The sequence below is a fragment of the Bos javanicus genome, chromosome 3, assembly GCF_032452875.1.
Source record: "Bos javanicus breed banteng chromosome 3, ARS-OSU_banteng_1.0, whole genome shotgun sequence".
In the NCBI taxonomy this organism is placed as follows: Eukaryota; Metazoa; Chordata; class Mammalia; order Artiodactyla; family Bovidae; genus Bos; species Bos javanicus.
In genome coordinates this window covers 113,534,954-113,557,832 of record NC_083870.1, presented here as the reverse complement: position 1 = coordinate 113,557,832, position 22,879 = coordinate 113,534,954, and the positions used below count along the sequence as shown (strand labels likewise).

General features: G+C 47.7%; 1 protein-coding gene across 2 annotated transcripts in view; it reads right to left on the bottom strand.

Annotated features, from left to right (window-relative positions):
- LOC133244906 (UDP-glucuronosyltransferase 1A1-like) overlaps positions 1–22,879 on the bottom strand; it is a 143,181-nt gene extending 120,302 nt beyond the window's left edge. Inside the window, exon 1 of one of the 2 annotated variants that reach the window (XM_061412680.1) lies at positions 21,943–22,879. In XM_061412680.1, the coding sequence (XP_061268664.1) occupies positions 21,943–22,803 (861 nt within the window). In that variant the 5' untranslated portion in view covers positions 22,804–22,879. Of the gene's footprint in view, positions 1–1,701; positions 2,687–21,942 lie in introns of those variants that run through there. The other variant, XM_061412681.1, reaches the window with a different exon arrangement.

Below are 22,879 nucleotides of genomic sequence, written 5' to 3'. Positions count from 1 at the left end.
TGAATCAGCTTCACTGATGCTGAGGCTGAAACTCCAATACTCTGGCCACCTGATTTGATAACTGACTCATTGGAAAAGACCCTGATGCTGGGAAAGATTGAAGGCAGGAGGAGAAGGGGATAACAGAGGATGAGATGGTTGGATGGCATCACCCACTTAATGGACGTGAGTTGAGTAATCTCCGGGAGTTGGCGATGGACAGGGAGACCTGGAGTTGCAGTCCATGGGGTCCCAAAGAGTCGGACGCAACTGAGCAACTGAACTGGGCTGAACGGAACTGAACCTCCAGTAATTTACAAATATAAGTTGATAATTATGTATTGTAGTACAGAATGTTCTCTATTGTTAAATGGGATTGCAATTCACACATAAATGTAAGTCAAGCACCAGGTAAAGATTCACGGGGCTCAGAAAGTACATCCACTATAATCTGGTTTTTTAATATCTAAATACAACTCTTTTTTTTTTTTCAAAAATAAAATGATAGGTATCAAGGTAACAAAAATGCTATTTTCTTCCTTTCTTATGCCAAATGTTTCTTCGTACATTTTTGCTTATTAATGTCTTAATTAAAATTTCTTAGAACCCATAATTTCTAGTTCATGCTCTGTGCTTCCTGAAACGAGTCTAGTTAAGCTCATCAGCCCCTGCCCTGTTCCCATAGCTGCTGCCAACTGTCTAGCGTGTTAAAGTAATCAGCAGATGTTCAAGAAGGGTGGTGAGGGCCTTTGGGATTTATTTCAGGGTTTCTTTCTGAGGAAAAAAAAAATCACTTTACAAGAGAATTCCGGTGTGAACAAGTGATTGGAAGTCTTTCAGAGTTGTAAATATTAAAGCAAAACCAAACAAGCTCACGAAATTCACAAGTTTTTATTTTCCAAAGTAGCTCTGGGCCCTCTTCCACACATGTCAAGAGGGCATCTAGGGACACTTGCCTTAGGTCAGAGGTCAACACACCTTTTCTGTAAAGAGTCAGATAGTAAATATGCAGGCTCAGCATACCCCACACATTGCTGTCACACACTCTTTGTTGTGGTTTATAACATGCCTTCAGAAAAAAAATGTAGAACCATTCTTAGCTCTGGGCAGATTCTGTCCAGTAGCTATCCTGTGCTGACTCCTGGTTTAGGGTCCACGGAAAAGGCAGTGCACAGAGATGGGAGAATGTACTTCTTTTTTTTTTTTTACTTTTTATTTTAAATTTCAGTATAGCCAATTTAAAATGTTGTGGTTGTTTCAGGCAAACAGCAAAGGGACTCAGCCACAGGAAGAAGGTATTCGGACCTGGGCCAGCATGGACAGAGGAGCCCGGCAAGTTACAGACCATGGGGTGGCAAAGAGTCAGACATGACTTACCAACTAAACAACAGCAACAAACAAGCCTCTTAGCTCTGTGTCCTCTTGATCCAGCTTCACCTGTTCCCTCAACAGACAAGCAGAGGATTTGGACTGGAAACTTCTCAGGCTTATTCGAGGATTCTGTGAGTGCCCCCAGATAACCTTGCTCAAGATATCTCCTGCTGTTGCCATGAACCACCCCTGTGCTCCTTCCAGGCCACAGCATCATTCAAAACCTCAGCCTGTCCTCTCCTCCTCAGGCAGCACTCCCTGGAGCCAAATGCTCGAGGGAAGACAGAACACGAAAGAACCACATCTCCCCAGGAAGACACAGGGCCACCCGAAAGAAAGCCAGCCACTCACTTGAGACAGGACGCCCTGTTTCTTGCAGCTGGACCCTCCGATGAGGACCATGTTGGGCATGACTGGTCTGGGATACTCGAACACAAAGTCGTATCTTAACAGCCAAATGGAGGCCTTCCGATACAAGGCCGGCAAGTGCACCTGTCTCCCAAGGACTTCCCTGGCCAGGTCTTCGTACTTGGAATACAGCGCGTAGAGCAGAATGTTCTCCAGGTAGTTCACCAGGAAATTGCCCACCCTTTGGAGGAAGGTCATGTGGTCTGAGAACTGAGTGTAGTACCTGGGGACGTAGGACAAGGGGCTCGGAGTCCTGGTGAAAGTGTTCTCCAGGGCACAGGGGAAGCCCCTGAAGAGATACACGGAGGGCAGGTTCAGGTACTCGGCCAGGATCACCCCACAAGGTAAGGCCGGGTCTGTGAACAGGGCGTCGAACTTGTTCTCCCGGAGGAAGCGCAGGGTGTCTGAGTGCCTCAGGAGACTCTGGCAGTTGAGAAAGTACATATTGATGACAATCATGTTGTTCCTATACTCCACCACAGGGGCAGTCACCAACCAGCGTGGAGAAAAGTGGTGTTTCCCGAAGGAGCGGTAACGGGCTTCCAGCTCCTCCTGGTCGAACGGCACTGGGTGGATTTTCCTTGTGTAGTGCTTGGACTCTTGGAGGAGCAGGTTGACTTCAGGCACCACCACCACGATCTCATGCCCTTTCTCACTGAGATGCTCAACGATGTCCTTCATGCTGAGCCAGTGGCTTCCATCCTGAGGGACCACCAGCAGCCTGTCCCCCAGGGTGAAGCCCCAAAGTGCTAAGAAGAGAACCGCCACGGAAACTCTCCAAAGAAGGCAAGCCATGCTACAGGAGAATTGGCAGGTAGCAACAAGAATAATTTACAGGCTCCAAACTGCCAAGCTCTGGGAGAATTTTTTTTTTTTTTCTTCAACAAATCCCTGCCCTTCACAGACCCAACCTACCTCTCCTTGCCCTGAACTGCCCTATTACATGAAGGAATCTAAATTAATGTTTAACCACTTTCAAGCACATGGCTAACTTGCAACGACCAGGCCCCTTACCAGCGTTCACCTGAGCCTCTCGATTTATTTTTGTTTTTCTCTGCATCCCCAAAAATGGGTCTGTCCCACTCCCACTGGGGGACATCTCGGAAGGTTCCGGGGGCTAGCTTCAGCCCTCCATCCTGAGCAGTCCACACCCTGGATTCTGCAGCATCCGTGACCATGTCCATGGACAAATATTTATCAAGGTTTCCCCACTTGTCAACCTTTCTCATTCCCAAATGCAAGGTGAACAGATGCCAAGTTTAGGCATCTGAACAACACAGCAGAGCTGGTCACTCCAAATCCTGGTTACCTGGTTACCACAGCGATGGCTGGATTCAAGGGGGCATGCAGAAAGCTACCCTGGCACGGAGTCTGACCTTCCTCCCACCCCACTTCTCCTGGTCTCACCACTGTGCCTGGGGGCTCTCTTTTATACCAGAAGACAAAAAGAATCTCAACAAAGGGCTTCCCTGGTGGCTCCATAGTCAAGCGTCCACCTGCCAGTACAGGAGACCGGGGTTTGATCCCTGGCCCGGGAAGATCCCACATCCCACATCCCACAACTACTGAAGCCTTCATGCCCTAGAGTGCACACTCTGCAACAAGAGAAACCTCCATGATGAGAAGCCGGCGGAACACTAGAGAGTCGCCCCCGCCTGCCACAACTGGAGATAAAAAGCCCCGCAGCAACGAACACAGCAGCACAGCCAAAAATAAATAAATTAAACTATTTTTAAAAATAATCCCAACAGATACGTGCTCAAAGACCACAACGTCCACTCAGACTGTGGTTAAAAACAGAAATTCTAAAGTCTGTAGCCTCCCCTTCCTCACCCTCCTCCGACCCCAGCAGCACAACGCACTGCTCTGCACCTGAATTGCCGCATCTGCCACAGAGGGTTCCATCTAGAATTAGTGAGTTAATCTGCTAATCCGAGAGTGTGGGCACCAGGGCAGGTCCCTCAGAGGGGCTTCCTCTGGCTCTGATCAGGCAGCCGGGTTCTGTGTGGATGAACCGAAAAGCCCTCTGCTGGGCAAAAGCAAATCCTCAGATTGTCTCAAGGGGGACTTCCGTAGTGGTGCAGGAGTTGGGAGTCTGCCTGGCAATGCAGGGATGTGGGCTGAGCCCTGGTCTGGGAACTAGGATCCCAAATAACTTTGTTGTTATTGCTGCTCAGCTGCTAAGTTTTGTCCTACCCTCTGCGACTTCACAGACTGTAGCACATCAGGCTCCTCTGTCCTCTACTATCTCCCGGATCTTGCTAAAATTCATGTCCATTGAGTCAGTGATGCCATCCAACCATCTCATCCTCTGCTGCCCCCTTCTTCTGCCTTCAATCTTTCCTTGCATCAGGGTCTTTTCTAATGAGTTGGCTCTTTCCATCAGGGGGCCAAAGTACTGGAGCTTCAGCATCAGTCCTTCCAGTGAATATTCAGGACTGATTTTCTTTAGGATTGACTGGTTTGATCTCCTTGCAGTCCAAGGGACTCTCAAGAGTCAACCACGATTCAAAAGCAGCAATTCTTTGGCACTCAGACTTCTTTATGGCCAAACTCTCACATCTATACATGACTGCTAGGAAAACCACAGCTTTGGCTAGACAAATCTTTGTCGGCAAAGTGATGCTTCTGCTTTTTAATACTCTGTCTAGGTTTGTCCAGATGGCATGCCATGGAGCAACTGGGCCTGCGTGCCACAACTAGAGAGTGTGTGCAACAAAGATCATGGATTCTGTAACTAAGACCCAAGGCAGCCTAATAACTAACTAATTTTAAGATAAAATCTCAAGGAGTGAAAGTTCTAAGTTGTGCACTGCGAATGGAAAGAGGATAGGAGGAGTAAAAGAGGCAGGAGAGAAAGTGGAAAAATGTAAAAGGGGAGAGAATGTAGAAATATAAAACAAAGGGAAAGCAGCAGGTGACAGGGATTTGATGGTGACTCAACCAGCCAGGATTTGAAACAAAAATATGTCTCTAGCACTGGACCCCAGACACCGCAGAACACTTTCTTGGCTTAGAAAGCAATTTCCCATTGGCTTAGGGAATTTCCCACTAATGAGGGCCCCTGAAGCAAAGACTGCACAGTGGGTGGCCTAAACTGCAGAAATTTACTACCAGGGTTCTGGAGACTGAATGCCTGAGATCAAGGCATGGGCCAGGTGGATTTCTTCTGGAGGCTTTCAGGAATGGTCTGCTCCAGGTTCCCTTCTAACCTCTGATGACTTACCCTTTTTTATAAGGACATTGCTGTTGTCATTTAGTTGCTAAGCTCTATCCAAATCTTTTGTGACCTCATGGACTGTATGTAGCCCACCAGGCTGCTCTATCCATGGAATTTCCCAGGCAAGAATACAGGAGTGGGGTGTCATTTCCTTCTCCAGGGGATCTTCCTGACCCAGGAATCGAATACACATCTCCTGCATTGGCAGGCAGATTCTTTACCACTGTGCCACCTGGGAAACCCCGTTGGGGATATGTCTACCCAAGTGATCTATTAGATACTATTACCAACTCAATAAACACGAATCTGAGCAAACTCCAGGAGTCAGTGGAGGACAGAGGAGCCTGTCTTGCCACAGTCCATGGGATCAGAAAGAGTTGGAAAGGACTTGGCGACTGAACAACAACAACAAAATGATCTGTTTTAGAAATTAAAATCACTTTAAAAAATGCTTCCTCATTAACTGATTTAAGATAATAAGAATAAGTCCATTCTGGGTTAGGATAAATAGCATATTAAAGAAAAATAGCTGCATTTCCCAAAACAAACAAGCAAAAAAAAATAGAAGAGTGACTGTTTTAATTTTTTTTTTTTTGCAAGTGACAGTTTACAGATTTAAACAGTTACAGATTATAGTGTCACTGACCAGCTTCCTCTCCCAAAAGAGTCGATGTTCTTTAGGTGTTCTACTGCATGTGTGCAAGTCCCCGTGGGAGCTAGCACATGGTGAGAGCCCTGGAGTATGAGTGAGAAAGCCAGGGAGTGACTTCCAGCCCTCCCACCCATCAGTCCAGGATGTGATACGGCTCTTGATTTTCATGTTAGCACTGCCTGATTTACTGCTGAGTAGAGAGAGTCCAGGAGATGACGGGTGTGAGAGGCAAGCTTTCTAAGCAAGAGGTGGGTCCTAGCAGAACTCAAATTTACTCGTCCAGGACTAGTCACGCACAACTGAACTGGCACGCAAGGGCCTGTCCTAACCTAGCCCCGCAGGCTCAGGAAGCATGCCGGGACTCAGGAAAAGAAAAGAAGCCCGAGAAACGGCATGGAAGGGGCTGTTGCAAGCACAGCGCTGGTCCCAGGAACCCAGCCAAATCCCAAATTCATTGCAACATCCCAGGGAGAAGAGTGCCAGCAGGGTTTCCCACTCACAGTGATCAGAGTCAGGAAAGGAGAGCATCCTGGTGTGTGTCCATCAAGGTGGCACGGAGACCCTGATGGTCCCAAGGGGAGCAGAGTGAGTGAGAGTCCACCCTCCAGGGCAGGCAGGACCCCCACAGGTTCAAGGTAATTCAAGGGTCAACCTTTCTGAAGCAAGAACAGTGCTTCCAGAGGAGGGAAGACTGAAGAAAGTGTGTGGAGGTGGACGAAGAAAGATGCCCTGCAAGCCTCAGGCTCCTCAGCCCAGTCCCCATCCTTCGGAAGACCACTCTGGGCCCTTCCTAGCAGAGGTCTGCTCTGGTCTCTGAGTTGCTGGACAGGAGGCTTGGCTATGGGGCCTGTTCTTATTCCCAGCAGGCCCAAAGGGTCATACAAGGAGACAAGAGATGAAAGAAAGAAACTAACACCACTTTGTAAAATGTGACCAGAGAGAGATAGCCTTGCGAACTAAGAAGGGAGTGTGGAGAAGACTGTTTCTATTCATAAGAATGATATGTGTGTATGTATGTGCATGTGTATGAACAAGACAACAAGAAGAAGAATCTAGAGTGTCTGCCAGTCACAGCAGGGGAGACGGGTGAGCCACCCTGGAGGGTCAGGCCTGCTCTGGGTAGTGCCGTGGAACGCTGTGTGTCCTGGGGCATCACTGAGTGTCAAGGTGGAAAGCCAACCTTTTCTCGGGGTCTCCTGAAGACCCAACCCCTGAGTTTAGGGCGTGTATCCACAGTGGACTGCAGTCCTGCTGCTACTGCTGCTGCTAACTCGCTTCAGTCGTGTCCGACTCTGTGCCACCCCATAGACGGCAGCCCACCAGGCTCCCCCGTCCCTAGGACTCTCCAGGCAAGAACACTGGAGTGGGTTGCCATTTCCTTCTCCAACGCAGGAAAGTGAAAAGTGAAAGTGAAGTCGCTCAGTCGTGTCCAACTCTTAGCGACCCCATGGACTGCAGCCTACCAGGCTCCTCCCTCCGTGGGATTTTCCAGGCAAGAGTACTGCATGGGGTGCCATTGCCTTCTCCGGGACTACAGTCCATAGGGTGGCAAATATTGGACACAACTGAGCGTCTAAGCACAGCATGATACAGCATCCCTGGGGAGAAGGGGGCAGATCCTGGGATGGAAGCTGAGATGTCCCTAAAATTAAATGGAGGACACCTGGCATTTTGAGTAGAGAGGAGGTGAAAAGGTCTCTGTATGTGGAGGTGGCAATGCCATGATAGAAGGAAGATGATTAGAAAGCTTGACCCTTGAATTACCTGCAGCTCATGATAAAGAGGGGTTGGATCTACAAGATTTTAAAGGTCCTGCCAAGTGTTTGAGGCCTGAAAAAGACATTTACTAAGTCCAGAATCTAAAAAGAGCAAAATCAAATTAATAAAAAGCTATACAAATATAACCTCAGGTCAGTTGGTCCACTGTGTTTCAGCTCATCAAGCGACATTGACAGAATATGTGATGCGGGATACGGGGGGCAATTTAATCCATTTGCTAGGCTGTGGGGTGGGGACCCCTGAAGTCAGAGTGCTGTGGGCCCAGGTCTTGGCACAGGTCCCAAAGGGTCAAGTCTGAATCACCCATGGATAGGCCGGCCTGATGTCTCTGGTGGTCACATATCTTACCATAGGGACCTTGTCTGTGACTTCCGGGGTGGGGGTGCGGGGAGTGTGTGAGGCATCAATGTGGGTGGTGGCCCCAGGAGCCAGCAGTAGTGAGGAGGGGGAGGAGGCACAGGTCACTCAGCAGCCATGACAGAGGACCACTCAGAAGAGACAGGAAACTGGACTTCCACTTCCTGCATCTGCTAGAGTAAGGAGACCTCAAAGACATGGGTGAAGGGGGAAGAACGTGCCTGGGTTTCAGCGTGAGATGCCTCGTGATATTTGGGTTTGGGCTGCGGGGCTTGGCACAATCTCTCCCCACCTCTTCCTAAGGTCACTCATCCGGCAAGATCCCCCAGAGTCAGTTCTCTTTGTACCCTCTGCTCTTCACGTGATTTTCATGTTAGCGCTGCCTGATTTACTGCTGAGTAAAGAGAATCCAGGAGATGACGGGTTTGAGAGGCAGGCTTTCCAAGCAAGAGGTGGTTCCTAGCAGAACTCAAACAGACTCGCTCAGGACTAGTCACGCACAACTGAACTGGCACGCAAGGGCCTGTCCTAACCTAGCCCCGCGGGCTCAGGAAGCATGCCGGGACTCAGGAAAAGAAAAGAAGCCCGAGAAACGGCATGGAAGGGGCTGTTGCAAGCACAGCGCTGGTCCCAGGAACCCAGCCAAATCCCAAACTCATTGCAACATCCCAGGGAGAAGAGTGCCAGCAGGGTTTCCCACTCACAGTGATCAGAGTCAGGAAAGGAGAGCATCCTGGTGTGTGTCCATCAAGGTGGCACGGAGACCCTGATGGTCCCAAGGGGAGCAGAGTGAGTGAGAGTCCACCCTCCAGGGCAGGCAGGACCCCCACAGGTTCAAGGTAATTCAAGGGTCAACCTTTCTGAAGCAAGAACAGTGCTTCCAGAGGAGGGAAGACTGAAGAAAGTGTGTGGAGGTGGATGCAGAAAGATGCCCTGCAAGCCTCAGGCTCCTCAGCCCAGTCCCCATCCTTCGGAGGACCACTCTGGGCCCTTCCTAGCAGAGGTCTGCTCTGGTCTCTGAGTTGCTGGACAGGAGGCTTGGCTATGGGGCCTGTTCTTATTCCCAGCAGGCCCAAAGGGTCATACAAGGAGACAAGAGATGAAAGAAAGAAACTAACACCACTTTGTAAAATGTGACCAGAGAGAGATAGCCTTGCGAACTAAGAAGGGAGTGTGGAGAAGACTGTTTCTATTCATAAGAATGATATGGGTGTATGTATGTGCATGTGTATGAACAAGACAACAGGAAGAAGAATCTAGAGTGTCTGCCAGTCACAGCAGGGGAGACGGGTGAGCCACCCTGGAGGGTCAGGCCTGCTCTGGGTAGTGCCGTGGAACGCTGTGTGTCCTGGGGCATCACTGAGTGTCAAGGTGGAAAGCCAACCTTTTCTCGGGGTCTCCTGAAGACCCAACCCCTGAGTTTAGGGCGTGTATCCACAGTGGACTGCAGTCCTGCTGCTACTGCTGCTGCTAACTCGCTTCAGTCGTGTCCGACTCTGTGCCACCCCATAGACGGCAGCCCACCAGGCTCCCCCGTCCCTAGGACTCTCCAGGCAAGAACACTGGAGTGGGTTGCCATTTCCTTCTCCAACGCAGGAAAGTGAAAAGTGAAAGTGAAGTCGCTCAGTCGTGTCCAACTCTTAGCGACCCCATGGACTGCAGCCTACCAGGCTCCTCCCTCCGTGGGATTTTCCAGGCAAGAGTACTGCAGTGGGGTGCCATTGCCTTCTCCGGGACTACAGTCCATAGGGTGGCAAATATTGGACACAACTGAGTGTCTAAGCACAGCATGATACAGCATCCCTGGGGAGAAGGGGGCAGATCCTGGGATGGAAGCTGAGATGTCCCTAAAATTAAATGGAGGACACCTGGCATTTTGAGTAGAGAGGAGGTGAAAAGGTCTCTGTATGTGGAGGTGGCAATGCCATGATAGAAGGAAGATGATTAGAAAGCTTGACCCTTGAATTACCTGCAGCTCATGATAAAGAGGGGTTGGATCTACAAGATTTTAAAGGTCCTGCCAAGTGTTTGAGGCCTGAAAAAGACATTTACTAAGTCCAGAATCTAAAAAGAGCAAAATCAAATTAATAAAAAGCTATACAAATATAACCTCAGGTCAGTTGGTCCACTGTGTTTCAGCTCATCAAGCGACATTGACAGAATATGTGATGCGGGATACGGGGGGCAATTTAATCCATTTGCTAGGCTGTGGGGTGGGGACCCCTGAAGTCAGAGTGCTGTGGGCCCAGGTCTTGGCACAGGTCCCAAAGGGTCAAGTCTGAATCACCCATGGATAGGCCGGCCTGATGTCTCTGGTGGTCACATATCTTACCATAGGGACCTTGTCTGTGACTTCCGGGGTGGGGGTGCGGGGAGTGTGTGAGGCATCAATGTGGGTGGTGGCCCCAGGAGCCAGCAGTAGTGAGGAGGGGGAGGAGGCACAGGTCACTCAGCAGCCATGACAGAGGACCACTCAGAAGAGACAGGAAACTGGACTTCCACTTCCTGCATCTGCTAGAGTAAGGAGACCTCAAAGACATGGGTGAAGGGGGAAGAACGTGCCTGGGTTTCAGCGTGAGATGCCTCGTGATATTTGGGTTTGGGCTGCGGGGCTTGGCACAATCTCTCCCCACCTCTTCCTAAGGTCACTCATCCGGCAAGATCCCCCAGAGTCAGTTCTCTTTGTACCCTCTGCTCTTCACGTGATTTTCATGTTAGCGCTGCCTGATTTACTGCTGAGTAAAGAGAATCCAGGAGATGACGGGTGTGAGAGGCAGGCTTTCCAAGCAAGAGGTGGTTCCTAGCAGAACTCAAACAGACTCGCCCAGGACTAGTCACGCACAACTGAACTGGCACGCAAGGGCCTGTCCTAACCTAGCCCCGCAGGCTCAGGAAGCATGCCGGGACTCAGGAAAAGAAAAGAAGCCCGAGAAACGGCATGGAAGGGGCTGTTGCAAGCACAGCGCTGGTCCCAGGAACCCAGCCAAATCCCAAATTCATTGCAACATCCCAGGGAGAAGAGTGCCAGCAGGGTTTCCCACTCACAGTGATCAGAGTCAGGAAAGGAGAGCATCCTGGTGTGTGTCCATCAAGGTGGCACGGAGACCCTGATGGTCCCAAGGGGAGCAGAGTGAGTGAGAGTCCACCCTCCAGGGCAGGCAGGACCCCCACAGGTTCAAGGTAATTCAAGGGTCAACCTTTCTGAAGCAAGAACAGTGCTTCCAGAGGAGGGAAGACTGAAGAAAGTGTGTGGAGGTGGACGCAGAAAGATGCCCTGCAAGCCTCAGGCTCCTCAGCCCAGTCCCCATCCTTCGGAGGACCACTCTGGGCCCTTCCTAGCAGAGGTCTGCTCTGGTCTCTGAGTTGCTGGACAGGAGGCTTGGCCTCCTGTTCTTATTCCCAGCAGGCCCAAAGGGTCATACAAGGAGACAGGAGATGAAAGAAACTAACACCACTTTGTAAAATGTGACCAGAGAGAGATAGCCTTGCTATCTCTAGGGATAGTGGGAGTGTGGAGAAGACTGTTTCTATTCATAAGAATGATGTGTGTGTATATGTGCATGTGTATGAACAAGACAACAGGAAGAAGAATCTAGAGTGTCTGCCAGTCACAGCAGGGGAGACGGGTGAGCCACCCTGGAGGGTCAGGCCTGCTCTTGGGTAGTGCCGTGGGACGCTGTGTGTCCTGGGGCATCACTGAGTGTCAAGGTGGAAAGCCAACCTTTTCTCGGGGTCTCCTGAAGACCCAACCCCTGAGTTTAGGGCGTGTATCCACAGTGGACTGCAGTCCTGCTGCTACTGCTGCTGCTAACTCGCTTCAGTCGTGTCCGACTCTGTGCCACCCCATAGACGGCAGCCCACCAGGCTCCCCCGTCCCTGAGACTCTCCAGGCAAGAACACTGGAGTGGGTTGCCATTTCCTTCTCCAACGCAGGAAAGTGAAAAGTGAAAGTGAAGTCGCTCAGTCGTGTCCGACTGTTAGCGATGAAAGGTTGTTGTTGAGTCAAAAAAAGTTGTTGTTGTGGGTCTTTGAGCTTAACAACTACAGGAATAGCATTTTGTGCTCGACCCACAGGTTTTCCATCAGCCCATACTCTAGGATTTACATTTTGTTCAACTAAAGGGAGAGAAAGGGAGGGCTCCATATTCATGAAAACAGAGGTATGGACCTTGTTCAGTATATCCCTTCCCAAAAGGGGTGAGGGAGATTCTGGCACAATCAGAAACTCGTGTGAAAACAGCACAGAATCCCAGTTGCAAGATAAAGAATAACTGAAATAATATCTTTTGGCTCGTCCAGACAGTCCCATTACAGAAGCGGATCGGGAAGAAAGTGGGCCAGGGGCTTCAGTAAGCACAGAGTAAGTTGCCCCAGTATCTAAAAGGAAATCAACGGATTGGCCCCCCACAACTATTAATACCCGGGGTTCCTCAGGTGTAATTAGGACGGGAGCTTGTGTGGGGACCCCCGGGCACCTTCAGTCCTGATTGTCTTGAGAGTCCGACCCGGGAGACCTACGCCTCTGGGGGCAGTCTCTCTTCCAGTGTGGTCCTTTGCAGACCGGACATGGAGCCGGGGGCGGCTTAGATGCCTGAGGGCAATCCCGCTTGAGGTGCCCCTCCTTTCCACAGCAGTAGCAAGCCCATCCCTTTTCACCTGGGCCCCTCTGGGCATTTTTCTCAGGCTGTTTAAGAACGTTTTTCATAGCCATGGCGAAGGCTTCCGCCTTTTCCTTTGTCTTTTTTTGCCTTTCTTTCTTTTCCTCATATTCCCTACCATAATAGACTGTCTGAGCCAGTTGTAACAGAGTGTCTAAAGACTGATTTGGTCCATACGCCTGCTTTAATAGCTTACGGCGGATATCTGGAGCCGACTGAGTGAGAAATCTATCCTTTAAAATCACTTTTCCCTCTTCACTTCCGGGATCAATCTCAGTGAATCTGAGAAGGCCTTCTCTCAGTCTATCTAGGAATTTACCAGAAGCTTCTTTCTCCTCCTGTTCTATATCTGCCAATTTGCCATAGTTTAAAGGCTTAGAACGCGCCTGCCTAAGTCCCTCAAGAATACATCTAACAAAATGACTCTGATCCCATCTTCCTTTAGCTGTGTTGTAGTCCCAGTCTGGTGCTATAGTTGGGACCGCCTGATCCCCAGTGGGGAGGGCCGCTATCTCGTTCTCCCTCTTCCCTACTGATTCATTACCAAGCCACTCATCTCCATAGGCAACTGCTTTTCCCAAAACTCGAGTCTTTGACTCGGGAGTCAGCGTTTGTCCCAAGATATACATCACATCCTTCCAAGTGAGGTCATAAAGCAAAGTAACACCTTTAAAAGCTCTGATATATTTTTCTGGGTCCTCTAAATAGTCTCCCAGATCCTCCTTGATTCTTTGTATTTCTTGATAAGAAAAAGGCTTATTAACTCTCACAGACTATTTCTCCCGGTGGGTGTTTCATAAAGAGACAACAGCTTGTGTGGCTGTTCCTCAGTCTCTCTGGCTGCTCTGCGCATATGATCCCAGGGATAGATTGGAGAAACCTGTTTCTCCTCTTCTCTTTGTCTCCTGTCCTCCATCTCATCTCTTACTTCGATGGTCTGAGTTTCTACTGAAACCAGAGTAGTCTGAGGTCGTACTGAGACAGGAGTTGTTTGGACCTCCATGTGGGCAGTTTGAATCCCAGTTTGGAGTCCCAGGTACGGGGGCAAAGTAAGAGGATAGGAGGGAGCTGAAGGTTTCACACCCAAATCTATACCCTTAGGACATAAGTTTGGCATATTTCGCAGAGAGAAAAAGGGCAACACATATGCTACTTCTCCCCATTTCCCTTGTTCCTTACAGAACCGGTCTAATTGTAGAACAGTATTATACTTAAGAGACCCTCCAACTGGCCACCGTTCGCCGTCCTCCAGTGGATACCGTGGCCATGCAGTATCACAAAGGAAGACCAGGTGTGTCTTCTTTAAGCCCTGGGGATCAAATCTATCCCAGTTTTTCAGGATACAGTTCAAAGGAATGAGGCTGGAATTGTTAGCTCCCATCTGTAAGAGAGAAAAAAGCGACCAGCGCCATTTTTCTACCGGAGGCGTCCCTCCCTGCTCTAGATGGGGGTGTAGACAGACGTTACACCAAAAGCTTTTCCTTCCTGGTCGGACTTAGTCTGTCCCTTACCGACGCAGGGGCCGTATTCGTCCCTCCCGGTTCTACCACCGAGATGGGGTGGGGATGTACCGGGGTAGACTTGATAGCATCCCTACTTGACGTCCAGCTCTTCACCCTTAACCTTGCTTGCCTCTGATGTCACCCAGGGTGAATCAGAGTAACCTTCCGGAATGCCTCCCAAGCTAAGACCACTGTGGGAAACATTCGTCACCTGAGTGCCTGTGCACGACCCTGAGTATTTCCTGACCACAATAAGACCGACGCGAACATAAAACTGAGATGTTCTTTCCAAGCATCACCACACCAGTATAACAGCCTCTTCTGATCCACTAAGAGCTGGCATTACCAAAGAAAAAAAACCCATCGCGGTCCCAATCTGAGTAACCTTTAACCTCAGAGATGTTCTGGGAGCTAGAGCTCCATCTAGCTTCCGAACTTTCGATTCCTAGTGAGGCTAGACACTTTCTTGACTACCAATCCAAGTTTGGGACCTAAGCCACAGTACACAGTAACAGTATATATCACAAGTCCCTTGAAAGTCTATGATCCGATAGATTAGGTTAGTACTTCTAATTCCCAAGGAGTTATGAAATGGTCAAAGAGACCGAAAAGTTTGACCGAGAAAGGAGAGTTCGGTCCACACGCTTTGCCCATTTCTGGTCGGTTCCCGAAGGAGACATTGGGTGCCTCTTGGCATTGGCAGGTCGGTATAACGCCCCGACAGGTTTCTGCCATAAGCCGTATGAGATCACCGTGGAACCGCAGAGCAGAGCTCCTTACTTGTTTCACGCAGGGCATGCCATTCATTCACACAAGCACACGGTAGAGTTAGTAAAGCACAGCAGAAAACGTGTTCGCCAAGAGAACAAAGAACTAAAGCTCCAAGCATCCTTACCTTGTCCTGAAGGATCCCGGATGAGCCCCCAAGATGAAAGGTTGTTGTTGAATCATGCGAATACACCGGGATTCTTGGCCCCCGGAGGAGAAGAATTCAATCCGGGGCCAGAGACGAGGCTTGATTGCTCAGAGCTTTTGTGTAGTAAAGTTTTATTAAAGTATAAAGGAGATAGAGAAAGCTTCTGACATAGGCATCAGAAGGGGGCAGAAAGAGTACCCGCTTGCTAGTGTTAATAATGAGGTTATATAATCCAAAGAATGTCTGGAGGTTGTAAAGACCTCCTCCGACCTACTCCCATAATTTACATTTTAAGATAACACTGTCCTCAGGCAAGATACATCCTTGTAAAGACCAGGTATACTCCCATAATTAACTTTTTAAAATAACAGAAGGTTGAATCCAAAGACTGTCCTTAGGCAGGATACATTATTGGTATATAATCCTAAGGAATGTGGAGAAAGAAAAAAAGTTTGTCCTTTTTTCCTCCTTGAGAATTCCAGACCCCTCTCTCTTTGGGGACCCCTAGACTCCCTATCAACCTGCCTGGGAAATGACTCTCTCAGCGACCCTGTGGACTGCAGCCTACCAGGCTCCTCCCTCCGTGGGATTTTCCAGGCAAGAGTACTGCAGTGGGGTGCCATTGCCTTCTCCGGGACTACAGTCCATAGGGTGGCAAATATTGGACACAACTGAGTGTCTAAGCACAGCATGATACAGCATCCCTGGGGAGAAGGGGGCAGATCCTGGGATGGAAGCTGAGATGTCCCTAAAATTAAATGGAGGACACCTGGCATTTTGAGTAGAGAGGAGGTGAAAAGGTCTCTGTATGTGGAGGTGGCAATGCCTTGATAGAAGGAAGATGATTAGAAAGCTTGACCCTTGAATTACCTGCAGCTCATGATAAAGAGGGGTTGGATCTACAAGATTTTAAAGGTCCTGCCAAGTGTTTGAGGCCTGAAAAAGACATTTACTAAGTCCAGAATCTAAAAAGAGCAAAATCAAATTAATAAAAAGCTATACAAATATAACCTCAGGTCAGTTGGTCCACTGTGTTTCAGCTCATCAAGCGACATTGACAGAATATGTGATGCGGGATACGGGGGGCAATTTAATCCATTTGCTAGGCTGTGGGGTGGGGACCCCTGAAGTCAGAGTGCTGTGGGCCCAGGTCTTGGCACAGGTCCCAAAGGGTCAAGTCTGAATCACCCATGGATAGGCCGGCCTGATGTCTCTGGTGGTCACATATCTTACCATAGGGACCTTGTCTGTGACTTCCGGGTGGGGGGTGCGGGGAGTGTGTGTGGCATCAATGTGGGTGGTGGCCCCAGGAGCCAGCAGTAGTGAGGAGGGGGAGGGGGCACAGGTCACTCAGCAGCCATGACAGAGGACCACTCAGAAGAGACAGGAAACTGGACTTCCACTTCCTGCATCTGCTAGAGTAAGGAGACCTCAAAGACATGGGTGAAGGGGGAAGAACGTGCCTGGGTTTCAGCGTGAGATGCCTCGTGATATTTGGGTTTGGGCTGCGGGGCTTGGCACAATCTCTCCCCACCTCTTCCTAAGGTCACTCATCCGGCAAGATCCCCCAGAGTCAGTTCTCTTTGTACCCTCTGCTCTTCACGTGATTTTCATCATTTGTAACTGATCAATACCTGCTCCCCATTGGACGGCAGCTTCCAGCAGGCAGTCATGTTCATTTGTTGGTGCCACATCCCCAGCTCTTAACCAGGCACACAGAAGACTCTCAATACATATCTGTTCAATGAAGGATCTTTTATGAAACCAAAAAAGTGCCAACTGCCTGTTATTATGTAGTACCAAAAAGCCAACAAACATCATGTCCACTGTGAGATTAGAGAGCCTGAGGGTTAAATAATTCATAGATGGTTCCCAACAAGAGGAGAACATTGGCATCTGATCATGTTTCAAAAAAAATCATTGTCCTGGGAAATACCTAGCATAACCCGTTTTGGGGTTACAGCTGTCACCAATTCTTTGCCACACACTAGGCACTCTACATGCATTATCATATTTGATCTGGAAGAGAATTCTGTGTGCTGGTGCTATTTTATCCGTGTGCGTGCGTGTGTGCTAAGTCAATTCTGTTGTATCTGACTCTTTGCGACCCTATGGACTGTAGCCCACAGGCTGCTCTGTCCATGGGATTCCCCAGGCAAGAGTACTGGAGTGGGTTGCCATTTCCTCCTCCACGGGATCTTCCCAACCCAGGGATCGAACCCGTGTCTCTTACATCTTTTGCATTGGCAGGCGGGTTCTTTACAGCTAGTATCACCTGGGAACCACAACTTACTGAGCAGGTGCAACACATACTCAGCAGCAGCTCTTCATTACCCAGAGGGCAGGGAAGAACACTGGTTTATAGCTACAGAGAAGACGGTAGTGAGAGAGGGCCAGGGGAACCTGGGCTCTCCTCCAACCACATCCTCTGTGTTCCCAGCTCTTGTTCTATGTACCTCTGGGCAAAGCTTCACTGCCTCTCTTTACTGAAAGCACCATGTCTGAGTCAGACTTTGGGATGCCCTTTCTTGTTGCCCGCTGTGTGGCAGGATTCGTGATGAGAAAGTGATACAGGAAAACATGGGTGGAAGGGAGATAGAGAAGATGGATGTAATAGAGATAGGAAGAAACAGGGTGCTGCAGGGAAGAGGGAGGCAGGAGACGGTAAAGGAGAAAGTGTTGCAGGGAAGAAGTCAGTTCCAACTGCGTGTTGGAGCTGTTTCTTGGACTTGCTTTTCATTGCTTTTGTTATTATAATCATACTTCATAGCTTGCCTCAGAGAATCCTGCCCCTCTGCCTGACTGTCAAGCTAAAGTGCCTTGGTTCACCTGTCCACCTGTGGATGGCAGGAAGGGGGAAATGAACACATCCCCTGCCTGAGGCTTGCCATTCTAGGAGATGTTTGCAAGATTAATGGCCTTTTTGCTTTGCTTCCTCGCCTTCCCCCCATCTCTGATCTGCAAGAGAAACTAGCATCCAGACCCTGATAAGACAGTTATTTTGAGGTGCTAGTCTGCCATCTTCTCAGCCAGCTGGCTTTCCAAATAGTCTTTTCCTTGCCGCAAACCTCATCTCTCGGATTCATTGGCCTACCGTGCAGTGATGAGCAGGGTGAGCTCAGATTCAGGAACCAGAGGGATCGTGAGTGACATCTTGAGTCACGCCTACATATCTATCAGCTGACCTCAGCTGAAGTTCTCGTGCTCTTGAAGATCTGCATTGAGTCCAACAACCACTCAGCCTTCTGCTGAGAGCCCCTGGCCCTTCCCAAGCAGAGTGTTGCCTCCCGTCTCCAGTTTGCAGCTTCTGGACTTGCCTTAAGTCTTCAGGATATTCCTTTATTTCAGATCAGACATAGGATCCCATTCCTTGGTGCCACTCACCCCACCGGAGCAACTCTAAATGCCAGGCTGTTTCATGTACCAAAACATCTATGAAGGCCAAGGGTCTCTAAGGTAGAGCTTAGGGGTCAACACAGCACAAAGAAAACCAGGCCACATAGAAAACCCTCTTGTTCCTGAAAGTTCTCTCAGCCACTGGCGAGCTCTCACTTGTCACATAACCCTTGACTAGTCTCCTCCGTCCCCTTTCCTAACACTGAGAAGCCTAGAAGAGTAGATGTGAATTTTTTTAGCGTTGTTTTTTTTTTTTTTTTTGCCTATGCTGCACAGCATGTGGAATCTTAGTTCCTGGACCAGGGATCAAACCTGTGCCCCTGCATTGGAAGCTCAGAGTCTTAACCACTGAACCACCAGCGAAGTCCATAGATTTCCATTTCTGAAAAGCAGTTTGATGGAAACCTGGGGTATAGGCAAGCATTTTCACTTATCCTGTCCTGCAAGGCTCGATGTACTCGTAATGGGAGTGGCAAAAGCCTCAGGCTGACATGAAACAAGTGCCTTTCTTCCTCTTAACATAACTTTCTGGGACATTTTCACATCCTTCTACTCCAACTGTGTTTTAATTCAACCAGCAAGTTTGCTCCCGGTACCAGACCAGATGCTAGAGATATAGCAACAGGAAAGGCAAATATGGTTCCTGCCTGGAGCTTACAGCACAGGGAGGTGTAACAGATGCTACAGGATTGCCAGAAAACTCATTAATTGCCGTTGGATTACCAATTTTTTAAGGGTGATACCTGGCCCCATGAGAGCCTATAACTAGAGTGTATGACCTTACATGGGGATCATGGAGAGTTTCCCCCAAAAAACATCATTGAAACCAAACAAAAAAAGGCTAAGAATTTAGCTTGGCTGTGAATGGGAGAAAGAGGATTCCAGAGAGAGGAAGAGCAGGTATGAGGGCCCCAAAGTGGAATGGTGTGAAAGGCTGGAAGCAGGCAGTGGGGTTGGAACATAAAAGAGGACAAGGATATGGCTGGCAGGGCAGGCAGGGACTAGAAGACACAGAGCTTTGTCAGCTGCACCAGGGATGTCTCAGGTCCACGATTTCGAGCCAAAAGACTGGAGGTGAAAACTTGTCCGACTTCATCCCTACTTGTCACCTGGTCCAAGTTCCCTCAGGACCTTGGAAAGCCACCGCAGACACGGGAGAGCATGACTCTGCATTCAGATCAAAGTCAAAATCACTCAAAGTAGAGCAGTCAGATGGCAGTAGGCTGCCATCTGCAGTGATGCAATACCAACCACACAGTGCTACAGATGCCGTGTGCTTGTCCAAAAAGGGGAACTTGGATCAATCAAACCTACACTAAATTCCAGTTTACAGGAACGCGTTAATCACGACCACAAGACAGCCGTCAGGCAAACCAGAACCAGTGTCTACAGGACACTGATCCAGTTACTACAACAAGCAATTGCTAAAAGGGAGGGGACAGTTACAGATAGTTAGAAGAAATGATCCAATGCGGGAAACACGTTTGTATCCTGATTCAAACCAATCCGCAGTTAAAAGACATTTTTTTCCACTTTAAAAAATTCACCATCTTAATCATTTCAAAGTGCACAGGAAAAATACATGATGTCCATAAGTCTTTTCATGAAAATTTGCTTTTGTAGTTTTGCTATATCCAAGGATCTTGGTTAAAGGGTCTTCTCTGAGGTCAGAATTCTCTCTGATAATTATGCTTACTTTATGTTTGTACTTAAAAATATATATGTTTTTAATTTATATGTACCATATTATATAGAATTTATATAATGTAAATAAATTTACAATGTATAAATTTTAAAATATCTATATATTGCCTTTCAGATATGTAAAACCTTTCAAATACATGTAATCCTTTAATAGATATAGAAAACCATTTATTTTATAGATGTATTGAGTTGGCCAAAAAGTTCATTTTGAGTTTTTTAGAAAAAGACTTTATAGAAAAACCCAAATGAACTTTTGGCCAACCCAGTATAGACATATGTAACCAAACATATAAACCCTTATATGGTTCAACATGTTTTATAATTCTTTATCTGTAATAGGTAGATATAAAATCCATATGGCTTTACATATCTCTACAACCCTCTGGGTGACCTATGAACCACAATGGACTGGGCAAGGTTTTGGGATGGTGCAGTACCCCACCCTCAGATAAAGGGTGCAGATGGTGCTGGGTGGTGCCTGGGATTGCCACAGAAGCTGGGCAAAGGGGAAAGGCCCAGCCTCTCAGAATCCTGCAGTTTGGGCCCATGGCTGACGAGAAGGACTCAGGTTATCTCCCTAATGTTTTAAATTTAAATGGATTACTACTCTGAGTAACCTTGCCTTGTACCAGTAGCATCTACTTACTCTAATATATTTCTTATTAACAAGTGATGCAGTGTTGTTTGGAGGGTGAGGAGAGCATTATAACATATTTAAAACTCACATTTTCCTGCTAGACTCCCCTCTTCTTCCTCACTTGTCTCACGGCTGACTTCACCCTGGGGAGCCCAGCAATCTTGTCTCCCACTTCAAAAGATACTGAAAAATCTGATTTTTTCAGTATCTGATTTTGTATGGCCCATGAACTAAGAATGGTTGTTACTTTTTTAAAGAGTTATAAATAATCAAAGAAGGAAGTCCTTGGCTGTCCAGTTGTTAGGACACTGAGTTTTTACTGCCAAGAGCCCTAGTCAGGGAACTAAGATCCCACAAGCTGCCCAGGCAAGAAAACAAAGACTCTGGCTTACAGAGATAAGAGCAAGAAGTCAGAAATATATGCAGGTAAAGAAATTAAGGATGTTTAATACAGTTTTGCTTATAAAAGAAAAAGTGGGGAAAACCATCAATATCTACCCGTATTGGTTAGCTGAATAAACTATGATGCATTCAAAGTAAAGAATTTTATGCGACTATTTAAAAGAGTGTGACAGGGACTTCCCTCGTGGTCCAGTGGTTAAGAATCCGCCTTTCAATGCAGGGGATGCGTGTTCCACCCCTGGTTTGGGAACTAATATCCCACACACAGCAGAGGAACTAAGCCAGCATGCCACAACTACTTAGCCTGCGAGCCACAGACAGAGAGCCCTTGAGGGGTAATTCAAGATCCTGCATGACGCATCGAAAATACCACATGCTGCAGCTAAGACCCGATGCAGCAAAATAATAAATAAATATTTTTACAAATAAAAAGGATGACACATTTGCGTATATACTGACTGAGAAGATGTACACAATTGGTAAGTGAAAAAAGGAAGATAAGGAATTATATGTCCTGTCTGATAGTATATTGTATTTTAATAAATGTCTATGATAAGTTACATGAGATTCATGCACTTATATAAAATAATTTCAGAAAAACTGGAAGAGATGCATACAAAACTGCTAAAAGCATTTTCCTATAGGGGGGTAGCACTGGGTCAACAAAAGGGAAGTTTCATTTCTTACTGGATTTTTTTAGCATTTTTTTCAAAAACAGTATTTACAAATGCAGCCTAGAAATTATAAACAATCACATCAATCATATACACATACTTAGCAAAGAAGGAGCTTTGTAAAATTTGATAATGCACAAATAAATGAACTGGCACAAAATACTTTGTTCAACCGGAAAGAAATTACAAATGCTAAGGATGTAAATGACAAACCAGTTTACTAAGGCATCTTTTTTTAAAATGTCCAAAGCCACATTAATCGTCAATATGCTAAAGAAGTAACTTACCTCTGACAGTGGCTTTTGATTCAACTGCTGACAGTTGATGCCACCAATGAAGACCACGTTGGGCATCACTGGTCTGGGATAGTCCAAAACAAAGTCATTTCGTAACAACCAAATTGATGGTTGACTGAAGAGCTCAGATGCTGTGACAGGCGTCTGGAGAATCTCAGAGGCAATTTCTTCAACATTTTTGTAAAAATAGCGGCAAAATAAACGTTCCTCTAAGTACCGGATAAGATTCCACACTCTCTGCTCAAAAGTCATGGCATCAGAGAATGCCAAAATAGCTCTCGGAACATAAGAAAGGGCCATGGGACTCTGAGTGCCTTCTTCAAAATAATGGCAGAAAACTCCCCTGGTGAAGATCACAGGTGGAAGTGAGAGATACTTGGCTATAATCAAACCACACATATCAAAAGGATCTAGAAACACTGCATCAAAAGAACTCTCTTCTAAGTATTTTACTAATTTCTTGTCCTCAAACAAGCTCTTACAACGTGAAAAAAAGTAATCAAAAATTGTGTTGGCTGAACCCATTAACATAGGAAGTAGACTCTGCGGCCGAACTTTCCACTGAAAATCAGAGAATTTCCGGAACTCAGCGTTCAAATCCTCCAGAGTGTAAGCCGTGTGATAAGTCTTTACCGTAATATTGGATGAATTGCTCAGGTGCCAATTCACCTCTGGTATGACTAGGACCACCTCATGCCCCCTTTGGGAGAGTTTCTCCACCACTGAACGCATGGTAAACCAGTGGCTCCCATCCATGGGTACCACCAGCAGCTTGCCTGCCTCGGCGAAGCCTGGTGCCAGCAGCAGACACACACACAGAGGAAAGAAGCCCGTTAACACTGCAGGAGCCATCGGGTAACTGCAGCCCAGACCAATCCAGCTGCCTGGCTTCTAAGCTCAGGTAGCGTGAGCAGCAGAAGTTCAGGAA